At 35.7% G+C, this 12,398-nt stretch overlaps 1 protein-coding gene across 1 annotated transcript; it reads right to left on the bottom strand.

Moving 5' to 3' along the window:
- Nucleotides 1–1,059: 1,059 nt before the first annotated feature.
- Nucleotides 1,060–6,641, bottom strand: LOC139700108 (thioredoxin domain-containing protein 12-like). The gene is made up of 4 exons (XM_071598630.1): nt 6,280–6,641; nt 6,049–6,162; nt 5,748–5,891; nt 1,060–1,265 (listed from the first exon to the last, which is right to left on the bottom strand). Exons 1-4 carry the CDS (start codon nt 6,374–6,376, stop codon nt 1,117–1,119), a joined length of 504 nt encoding a protein of 167 aa, XP_071454731.1. The 5' UTR covers nt 6,377–6,641; the 3' UTR covers nt 1,060–1,116.
- Nucleotides 6,642–12,398: the final 5,757 nt, after the last annotated feature.

Raw genomic sequence — 12,398 nt, 5'->3', positions numbered from 1 at the left:
AAAGAAGAGAGTGCATAATGGTGATATGATTTGATAATTCAATAAACAGAAAATCTGTTTGCTAAGCCAGTAGTGAACAATGAAAGTAACTGAAATGCAATGAAGATAAAAGTGCAAGTTAACTCTCAGGACATAGACCAACTAAGACAGCATCTTTCTGCTGCAAGAAAAAGAATTTTTATTTGTTTACTCCAATTAAATCCATAGGAAGATAAGTATTTGAAAACTTTCTCAGCCTTTGTACTTGGGACAATGAGGTGTGACTGTAAGTGTTTAACATTTGGCCTCTTATATGGTCTTAACATGGAAATGGAAAATGAGATTACAATGTCTTCTTGTTCCTAGGATAGCTGATTGAATTGAAAATGTTCCTGTATTATTTTGTTTTGGTTTACAAATGTGCTAAATGCACAACAAAGCAATCCAACATATAATCCACTTCCATAAAAAGGTTGGTTTATTCATGGCCATTTTCACGAACAATAAATATTGTACAAAAACTGTGAATGTTACTCATGGTTGAAAGCTAATATTCTAAAAGGCCTGAAAATTCTTGCATTGATAGTCCAATAAATGTGTGTTTGGGTCCAATCCCCCATTTATCATCAAGCCCACAAAATTGAATTACAACATACCATCTCTTGTGTTGCTGGCTCCAATGACCTTGTGTAGTAGATATAATCAAAATTTTTTCCAATAAACAAGATGTACAGGAAAATGGTCAGCCAAATCTGGCTTCCTTTATAAAATGGCCAGAAAATGTTTTCATTACACAAAATAACAAAAAAGGCTTCTTAAATGTGAGTTTGGCTCTGGATAATGATAAAGTTTTCAAATGTTGTAAGCCATTATCATTAACAGTCCACCCACCCCCTAATCCTTTGAACCCCTGCTCTCAAGAACACATGAGACTGCAGTTAATGTGATTAGATTTATATTTAAAACATTTTGGGATGTGAACTCAAATGTATGTTTGTTGATAATTCAGTAAAATTTTAATTATGATTTTTAGTATATATGAGGTGTCATTATTTTCCCATACCCATTAATACAAAAATGTAGTCTTAGGTAAATTTATTAATCACTGCATAGCTATATAAGCAGATAAATACAGTTTCAAAGTTCATCTTGAACATCATTACTTTTGTGTAGGTCAATAACTTTCTTCATAGAAGAAATAATATCATTTACGTTGAAATAATAGTACTTGTAGCTAGGATTTCCTCCTTCATTAGTTACATCCTCCAAAATTTCCCCTTCAGGACCTAGTGAGAACAAAGTGACATATTTACTTAAGAGAAATAAAAGACAGACAATTCAACTATGACCATGAATTAATACCAAACAGTTATTAAGCCTTAAAACCTCTTTTAAAATTAATCAATTGTAAGCACACTGGGCTGATATAAATATAGGGAGCAAATGACCTTGACCATCAAGGCGCCTAAAAATTAAATTACTACATCTTAAATATTTATGAGTTGCTGCCATGAAAATGCATTGGCAAGTGCAATTTCATGCACAAAACTAGGTTTTCGAATATGGAATTTTACGGCATCAAAAATCATTTCTAGCCCCTGAATATACCCACTAAAGAAATATAACAATTTCAGTTTTATCTATTTTTTATTTACATACCCTGCAAGTCACCGCTAGGGTGCATGGCAGGGGGTGAGTACACACTGGAATAATTATACCCCAACTTGACCCTACAGCAGCCAAACAATGTAATTATGATCGTGGAAAAAATGACATCATATATCGTATCTGTTCTACACTTAATCTCTCTTATTTTACTAGCATGACCTCTCCTACCATAGTACGATGGGGGTAATAATAGATTTTCAACATCACTGCTAAAGATACCTCCTTCCAATTTTGCTGAATGGAATATGTCACACTAATTTAAAGTAGTAATGACAGGTATGAAGTGTATCTGATGCACATAATGCAATGATTTGATCCTATATTGACATTTCAACCCTCACTTTTATCCTGTAAAAATAGGTTCAAACTTAAAATGGCTTGTTATAACATGAATCAATCTGTCAAGAATCAATTCACATTGACCAGTATAAACAGGTTAATTTGTTTCCAGGAGAACAATCTCTAGAGTTGCACCCACCAATAATAACTAGTATTCATTTAATCCATCAGGATCAACATGACCATCTCAAGAAGTGTCACCAAATCATTGACTACTAACTGACATGGAATAAAATTACTATTAAAATGTAGCCAAATAAAAATCAAACTTTAATTTCACACTTGGAAACAAAAATGCCCTCCTCTTAAATGCATGATTTAAGGCTACCATGTAGTATACAAGCAGGCTACCAAGGCAGTCTGTTACATGCAAATGAGGGTTCCTTCAGAAAAACAGAAAAATTACCGAGCCTAAAGTTCTGGGCTCTAGGTAGGCTAGATAGGTCATCTATTTTTTCAGTCCATTTGGTCAAATGAGAAGTGCAGTTTAAACAGTATTTATTTTTATTAAAATCCAATGAAAAATTACTTTAAAAAATGATAAAACATTTCTTTGCACTCCGATTAGTAGAATTATTACGAACGGTATTCTACCGGTTATGGTAGGTCCTGGATAGACACAGACTGTACCATGGTACAAAAATACATTCCTGGCCTCTTCTAACAAAACAAAACCTGGCATTCATCACTATGATAAGCCCTTCTTCATATCGACTTACTTCCTTCCTTTATTTATTCCATCTATAATCCCTATCCTATTCCTACTACCCTAATAACTAGAAAGAGCAGTTAAAAAAAGATAATTGGCATCCACTCGCCAGGAAATATCAAATGAACATATTGAAATGGCATTTCTGATTAGACATGGTCCATAGTTTTTCTAGAATGATGTCTTCAGGCCCAATTACATTTTGCATGAAATTCCTTCTTTTCTGACCATAAGGCAGTTCCCCATTTTCTCATGCATCAATTGATTATGCTTCCTCCATTCTCTCAAATGTCCTCCTTTTCACAGCTTCTCATGGTCAATTCCTTACCTCATCCAAAGATTGATCACCAGTCCTGTTTTTACTAAATGACTATTTTCCACGGGTTGCTTTCCAAGACTTTTAATTCTTCCAACATTAAGCGGCATCTCCCGCAGTTTCTTTGGAATTTTTCAAACACTTGCCTACCGATTTCCTAGTAACCTATTTAATTATGTTTCTTCTCGTGGAGCCTTCATTTCGTTTCCCTTTGCTTTTATTCCATTTCACCTTGTCTTCTACTTTGCTTGTGATTGGTTTTTTCATTTTTCGGTCTTGAACTTTGAACGTCTTAGAATTATAGGGAGAGTCAGATTTTCCACCATGCCTTTCCATGGTGGATTTAACAGTAGGTTTGATATTCCGTGCCTAGAGACATGTACATGGTTTCTGAAGGCAAGCAGGTGCTCAGGCTTCAGAATACACTTTCTACATATGAACTTCCATCAGGCATAATGTATCTTCCCCCCTCCTACATGGCCATCATACTGCCTCAGATTAAGGCCATAAGTTAAATAAGTACACATAGCTTGTATGTGTTAAGTTGCTAATCTAATTGCAAAAGCATTTTTGCCATGATTCTAAGAAAAATACTATAACAGATCCTCTCAAATTGAGTTAAAGAATTTCCATAACAGTAACTCTTATTGGCTCATATTTAAAAACTCAAATTCCTGAATTAAACGTTTTTACATTAGCACGTGAAAAAGGTGAATTGCTCCAATATTTTTCTAGGACCTCAGCTATTGCTGAATTCCATAATGTTTTATGAAAATATCACCTTTAAAATAAATGTGCTAAGGGGATCTGGATGGTGCAGTGGCTAACATGCAGGCTTCCCACTGAAAGGGCCCAGGTTCAAATCCTGGAGACAAAAATTTTTCAGTGGTATCCTAATCCCCATTTGCGAGCACTTTCAGTATGACGTCTATCAGATGGGACGTTAAACTGCAGACCCCTTAGTGCCTTGCAAGAAGAGTAGGCTAATGCTGATACCGGGTTTCTCTCCACCCTTCCATTTCTCACCATCCATCCCTAATGGCACAAATCATCTTAGCTGACGGTCACCTCCCATTAAAAACTAAAAAAATAAATATTCATGTCTATCATGATGATTTCTTTCAATTTTATATTAAGAAAATAAAGTATGGGCATGAAATAAACATGGATTGGCTAATTACATGAAGATTATTGATGGTATCATTTAAACAAGTCTTTATTATATAATTCTCAAGGGTGGCAACACACGTCTGAACTAATGGCCAATCCTCAAACAAGGGGACACCTTCAGGGAATGCAACAATCTTTGGCAGCAGATGATTCAATACATCAGTCACGCATCTTCTAGTGTTTCATTTCTCTTTGCCCCACCATTTCCTCACCTTCTCTATTCTGAAGGATGACTCAAGTTCAATCAATTACATTAGCTGCTCCTTGACTGATTGATCATATTGTGGTTCATTACTGACCAAATAATAGCTTAGATGTGCTTGCTATATGGGCACAAACCTTTTCTATGGATTTGGAATAAGGAATTGTTCAAAAATCTCCTTTTTTGTTGCAGTTGTCAACATATTCCTTACCATCCATTACTCTAACCTTGCTGCATCAACTTGAAATAATGCAATTAACAAATAAAAAGCTAATGCATTTTGCAATAGCTCCGAACAAATAGGGGCACTATGCTTATAGACATTTCTTCAGAAGAAAGTGGTTGATGACCTAAAACGACTGAACTATGTTTTATAAGATGGAGAAATTTTGGAAGCAGAATCAGAAATGACGCAAATTCAGAGAAGGAAATAATTAATACAATAACTTGAAAGGCTTAACTATTTGAGATGATCCATTACACTTAGCTGCAGTGAATTCACTAATATAATGCTCATATATGGTAATGAATAAACTAACATTAAGGATGCAAAATTGTCGCAAAATTTGATAGATAGCCAAACCACAGTTATCAGCCCGAAAGTCGGCTTGATAGGCAAAAGTAGAGCTCTACGTAGTACTAAGCAATGGCGCAACATAGTAATAAGCAATGGCGCAACATAGCACTAAGCCAATGACATGTGGTATTCACATATCAGGGCAAGGGGGCAGTTCCTTTCCCTGCATTACCCAAGGTTTCCCAGGAAGTTCTGGTACCTGAAAAAAATCACACAGCTTGGGTGTACAGAGGCGTCTCCAGGAAATGAACCCAGGCCTGCCAATCAGTAGTCCGACATACTACCCACTGGACTACATCCATTTTGATTGATATCCACTAAAATTTGAATGGATTTTTAACCATTACATTTCCTCAACCTTACGATTGGTTTCAATTAAAGTAATATAAGAGAACATCCATTTTGGTTCATTACATTTTAAGGTGTTTCTTCAATCAAACATAAATGGCAAATCGTAGCAATATCAACGGAAAACGGAATGTGTTGCACTCATTGCTTATAATGCAGAATAACCGATTACGCTCGTTGAAATCCACGACAGACTGATTCAAGTCAATTACGGCTGGAGAACAATAGCTTTAATGGGAATCTTAATCGGGGGTCAGTCGTCATTACATATTCTGCAAGAATCAGAATTTTAATTCGATAATGGCATTGACTTATTTAATGGTGATATAATTGTAAATGTTTTAATAAACGACAACTTGGATAGAAATAGTTCCAAATACTAAGCCGAAAAATAATTCTGACCAGGTACACATTCGGCACAAATATTTACAAGACTTACTTAAGAACAAAATTCTTGGAATGTAACCTCCGTCTGGAGCATATTTCTTGTCCGACGGCTCTTCGTTGTCCATTGTATTTACCATAATAAAATGCGAACTCAATGCTTTGATTCCTTTGGATGCAGCAAATTCTGGCTTCAAAGCTAAAGGAATAAAGAACGGCCATCCGTCATTAGGTCTAAATATCATTTCGCTAGTTTTTTTTATGATCAAAACAGATACGATCAAATCATTATGATTATTAGGTTCAACATATCAGCGAACCACGCAGGTGATTAACACACGCTATCGAAAACATACCCTTGCAAGCACCGCACCATGACTTATGTATTACGAGCATTAAAGGCTTCCTTGAGGTTTTAGCTTTCAGTATCCCGTCTTCCAAAGAATGCCAACTGTAATTGGTCCCTAGGCCTTTAAAGGGAACATGATCAGTGTGAATTAGCAAATATTATTTATTAGATGATCATATATAGAAATTTTTCCAGAAACAAATCAAGATGATTTTGCAGACTTTATCAAGAGCCTTACCATTATCAGCTACTTCTGTGCCATAAGTTTCAAAAGGATAAAATGTCAAGGCAGTAAATGTTATTAAGATCGCTGCAAGTTGATACGGCAGACCCATCACGATGCACTTTAATGGTGTAAATGAGCGATTATTTGCAGAAGGTTTCGGTTGGCACACACATAAGTCATTAGTAGAAAATCGAAACAAGATATACTGCTCATCTCATCATACTTTTAAGTCAAAACCCAAACGCTTCCTAAACACCCACATTACCAGCTCTGATTATCCCGATAAGTAACGTCCTAACATTCGTGACGAGCCGAGCGCATTTTACCATATACAAAGGCATAAAAGGGATATTGGGGCTGCAGGGTTAAGGCTTCATCGCGCATTTACAGTTTCAGGTGTTTGTGTAAGTTTGTATGTAATTTAAAGATATCTAATTCCTGATCGATGATGACTGCATCATAGAAGAATATCTTCTATGTACATAATATTGACATAAAATCTTTTGCAATATTCTTGATTCGATCAATCTCTTCCGATGCATTCAGCGTTAGGTGTGTCAAGAAATTTAAATAATCGATATGTTCATACTTAATGTAAAACGTTTCCTAAAGATAATTATTCTGAAAGAATGCCATATTTAAGTGTTAACCCACAGATGAGCATATTTGAATTTAGTCCACTGTATAAGGGACAGCTATAAGAGAAATGAAGACATTTTAAGTATCGTGGTCGTGAAAACTCAAAAAATGGTTACATTCTAATTCATGGCAGTAATTGTGAGACTGGCACGAGGATTAAGTCTTTATTGTCGTATCTATTGAGATATTTTTTTGGAATAGCGTAATCAAAATGTTGTTTTATTACGAGTGACTACATTACATGGTAGACATAAGCTATCATCCGATTAGTCCATGCTATATCCTTGAATATACAAAGGTATATTAATGGTTAAACAAACAACCCCTTCACAGCCCTTAATCCCTCTCTACCTTTTCTTCCAATCCACCTGGGCATATTATTAGCGTCCCAATCCCCGCTACACCCTCTATTACTGCAAGTAGTACATTCATCCGTGAAAGAATATTGGTATATTATTCACCGGCCATTCTTGACCATATTCTGTGCGTGATAATGCTGCTAGTTTCACAGCAATATTTAATTGTGAAATAAATACGGAGCGCAGCTTCATATTTCATTGGTAGTGGTGTTTTTAGTAAGGACATGCAGTATTGCAATAACTTGTTTGCACGCATATTTTTTTAGTCGCTTCTTTTTGTTTTGATTTACAAGAAGCCAATGTTATTCAATAGCAGGTAAGAAGTGTTCACGTTAATCAGCTTTACAGAACCTTGCCCCATTCTAAAAATATCGATTGTGTGAAAACCTTACATTGTGTGGTGTTGAATTTTTTAATTTAGGTGCATCAACATACATTGTTAGAGAATGTAACTATCTAGAAAATTGAACAATGCTACAGAACATTTGTAGTTTGGTGTATTGAAACGTGGAGTAAACGGTCTGGAGGTTAGGTTTAAGTGGGAGAGGATGAAACGCCAACATACTGGGCAAAAGGGGTTGTGAACATAAAAAAGGATGAAGAATGGAAAACTGGGATTGATTTGAATCGTTTTAGATCCATAAAAAATGTTTGGAAAATTTGTGTAATAATGATTTGAAACTATACAAAAATTCATGCTTTTGCCTTCTATTAGTATTGCTAATCTGGCCAATTGTGTTTTGATGGTTCGAATTGTGAGCATTCTTGGGTAAAAATATCACCCTTGAATCTCCCGGATACAATCGAACTTTTGCTGCGCTGGAGCTCCCTAGGCATTGAAACAATTACCCCCTTCTGCTTCCACTGGAAGTAAATACCTGTTCCTCTCTTTCCCACAGGCGTTGTGCATAGAGATTCGTGCTTAGAAAGTCACCGGGATATGTCTTATTAAGGGGACACTGGTGGCATTTGTTCAAATAAAATCTGAAAAGTAGCATGCTTGTCTATTCTTTAAATAGATACATGTATCACTTCCGCGAAGTGATGGCTTTAACTTTTAACAATAAGTTCGTAAGAGGAAGGGAATTTGGCAATTGGGAAGTGATGTTTCAGTCAACGAACAGCAGCAAAACAATAGAAAACTGCTAGCAATTTCGCTGTCACTGGTACTTGCTCTTGAGTTGAAGGTGAGACCAACGAGAACCTGAAGTCTCAATCTGTGGCAATTTTAGTGCATGGTGGTTTGTGGAAAAAGGAAATCTTTATGTGCAGAATAAAATGGAAAAAATGCGCCTTTGAACCATTATTCTTGCCAATTCAATAGAATCTCCTTTGCCCACCTAGCTGAGAATTACTGCAATTTATCTTCCAAGAATCTATTGTAAGTAATTCACATTTTACGTAGAATCGGATAGGGAGGGTAAATTTCGAGGTTATCATGTTTTTGATGGAAATTGCTGTTGAATTTCAATAGTTTTCCAATGTACGTGAACACACGAGAAAGACAAATACTTAACTTTGGAAGTCTACAGTTGAGCACCTATGAGTTTAGAGGTATTTGAATTTTCCTTTGCGTCCATATTGCTGGAAGATATGGGACCTAAAAAATGATAGTTCACAGTACAGGAATCACTGTATTAGGGAATGGAAATCAAAATTATTTCAAGGGTCTCACTGAAGGTGACTGAAATTCATGTCATTAACTATTTTGAAACCCCAGATTTAGAAGCATTAAATAATGGATATTTAGTTAACATACAGATAACCTATATTTTGCAGGTCTCCTTCCAACCTTTAAACAACTGAACCATTTGAGTAAAACTGTAGAGCTAAACTTATAGAAATATTTTTGTGCCCACTACATTTTAACCCCATGCTCCTCAGAATTGTATATTATCATTTGAGAATTGTTCATTAATTTATTTGCAATGCACTTTAATTCTTGATCCAAATCATTATTATTAATAATACTATTCTTAATTTCTTCATGAGTCCTAGGGAATAAAACAACATTAAAGGGTAAAATTGCCTGACCCCCACTAGCTAAGAAAATAATTTTTTTTTATTCATTTCAAATGAGAAAATATGATAAGCCAACTGCAAGTGGAATTGTATTGAAAGTGGATTCCAAATAAAATGAGAAAAAGTAAATAACTTATAAAGAAGAGATTTTCAGGAAAAGATATTTTATTATGATTAAATAAACTAATTCTACCTGGTGATACAGAAGGTTAGGCCATTTGAATTATGGGGTTTCAGAAGTTAAGGATTACTGCTTTCTAGTGAAATATTTGAGGTGCATTGATAGCAAAAGTGCACAAAGAAACTTGAAACCACTATGAAAACATCACAATGAAAAAATTCCAAACGAGGAGGAGATTTTATATATTAAGATGTTACTGGTCCAGTAAAACCCCAACCTAAGAATGATGAAAAATATTTTCAAGTGTTAATTAATGATTATTCTCAAATTTTTTTAGATAAAATAGTTGAAAATGAAAAGTATGGCAGAGAAAAATGCGATGATAATAAAACCATACACGCGATCATCAACCTGAAGGTCAGTTTGATAGGCGGTGATAGTGTTCTCCTGTTACAAAGCCTAATGGTATGTGAAATTCATGGATTAGTTGTTTGCAGATAATAATGTCCTCTAATAAACATACAAAGGTGAACCAAGTATAAACAAGGTAAGGTTAATATTCCAAATAATTTAAAAAGAGATATACAAGATTCCCACATAGGTACTCTTGTCATTAGTCGTATTATCTTTTTCTGTAATATTAAAGCCTTTTCATGAGCCTAGGATGATCCCCAGAAAATTATACCAAAAGTAAGATGAGCTTGAAATTTCCAATGTACAATATTTTTTACACTAATATCCAAAAATTGCTCAAGATAATGAAACACAAAAGAAGTTTTTGCTAGTTTTCTATATAGTTTTGTAACAAATTCATTGACTTCTGAAAGTTCATTAGGATTCAGGAACAAAAGAAAAGTAATTGGTATGAATTCTGGACAAACAAAAAAATGTATGAAAGAAATTCAATAACAATATACAATACTCTACATCCCTCAAGGAAATGGCATTGCAGAATGTATGAATAGGTCACAAATGTATATAGAGCAAGGAGACATGAAATTGCTACTCAAAAAAGTACATTTTTTGCTATTATGTATTAAGTAATCTACCGGTTAAAGTAGGTTTTGGATGGTCAAACTACCAAATAAATATTTTGCTAATCCTAACAAAACCTATTCCAGAAACCTACTCTACATCAAGTCCTTCATCTCTGTCTACTTCCTCCCTTCCGTCATCCCATCCAACATCCCTATCCTGTTCCTGCCCTTTCCTCATTTGCCTAACATTTTCCCCTCTATTATTGTCTTCAACATCCCACTACCGACTTCATCCATTTTTCCTACCTCCTTAGGATTTCTCACAAAAAACCCCTCTCCTCACCCACCATACCTAGTACTTCCTCATTTTTTTTCCTTTCAGTCCATTTCATCTACGTCTAACCTCCTGCTTCAGTGGACACGTTTCTGCACCATACATAACTATGCTCCATATCAAAGTTTTTACGAGTCTTTTCTTAATATCCTTACTCAAAGTCCCCGTCATCAACTCCCTCCTCCTTGTGAAAGCCTCTTTGCATAGCGCAATTCTTCTCCTTACATCCCTACTACTTTGACCGTGTTGGTCCACAAAACTTCCGAGGTACATTAACTGTTCTACCCGTTTTATTTTTGCCCTCCTATTTTAATGTTTAGCTTAGCCTTTTCCTTTCTAGAAAATCGCATAACCTTTGTTTTACTAATATTGATTCTCATCCCATATATCTCGCATTGAATTTCATATTAAATCATTAATGCTTGCAACCCCTTGGCTGACTGACAAACTAAAGCTTGGTCATCAGCAAACCTAACTGATTGTACGAATTCCCCTCTTACTTTCATTCCTGCCTCCAGTTCTTCCCATGCCTCTTAAATCATTTCCTCCACATTAAGGTTGAACAGCAACGGTGATAATGGGCAACCCTGCCTTACACCTCTTCCTAACACTGCCCATCCGGACTCCCCGTTTCCCACCCGCACCTGAGCAGTCTGAGACATGTACAGGTTGCGGATTAGCCTCCTTTCCCTCCAATCTATTCCTATTTTCTGCAATATACTCATTAGTTTTTCGCAATTCACTCTATCAAACGCTTTTTCGAAATCTACGAAACAGGCAAATACCTCCTGGTTGTGTTCTATATTCCTCTCGATTAATAATCTCATTACTGCAATGGCATCACGCGTACCTCTCCCCTTCCTAAATCCAAACTGATCATACCCTAAATAAACATTTGCCTCTCTTGCCATCCTTTTGATGATGATCCTGAGAACCACCTTAGCTGCATGGGAAATCAAATTTATTGTTTTGTAATCCTCACTTGATGCAGTCTTTACCTTTTGGAAATAGGAACTAACATTGAATTCACAAAGGCTTCCGGCCAGATTCTTTCCTCATAAATACTACGGATCAGTCCATTTAGATTCTTCCTTTTACATTTTCCTAAACCTTTAAGTAGTTCCGCAGGAATGTTGTCTACCCCCACGGCCTTACTTGATTTCATCTCCCTTTACCTTTTGCACTCAGATGTCGAGTGTGACTCGACATGGTTAGCAACGGTAGCAGCTCGTATGTCGAGCCACACTCGACACGGAGAGTCACCACGAGGGGAATTGGGATTTTTGTCTATTTTTCCAATAACCTTTCTTGTAATCATCTGCATGAAAGGAAAAGTAAAGTAAAGCTTAATTAAAAGCATGGCTTGTTTTATAAATGAATACCTGTAGTATCAACCCATTATGTCGTTGTTGACATAAATGCTATCTCCAAAGGATGCCACTACCGACGCAGATGTTTTTTGTTGTCTATTTACTGTGTTGTAAGTTCTTTTTCATTTGCATTGTTTGCCCTTCATTACTTGGAAGTCAGCTAAATGTAAAGCAATGTCTTTTAGAGATTGTCGTTGTCTGAAAACAGATTGCCAGAATGTAAAGTTACCTAAGTAAGCTGTTCTTTAGTTCATTGCTTTCTAGTTCGGACTCTTTCATTTACTTTTCTTCATAGTGTCCGCTGTCTCA

This window comes from Hetaerina americana, unplaced genomic scaffold (genome assembly GCF_022747635.1).
Source record: "Hetaerina americana unplaced genomic scaffold, ioHetAmer1.1.p SCAF_10, whole genome shotgun sequence".
Lineage (NCBI taxonomy): Eukaryota > Metazoa > Arthropoda > Insecta > Odonata > Calopterygidae > Hetaerina > Hetaerina americana.
This window is presented reverse-complemented; position numbering and strand designations above follow the sequence as displayed.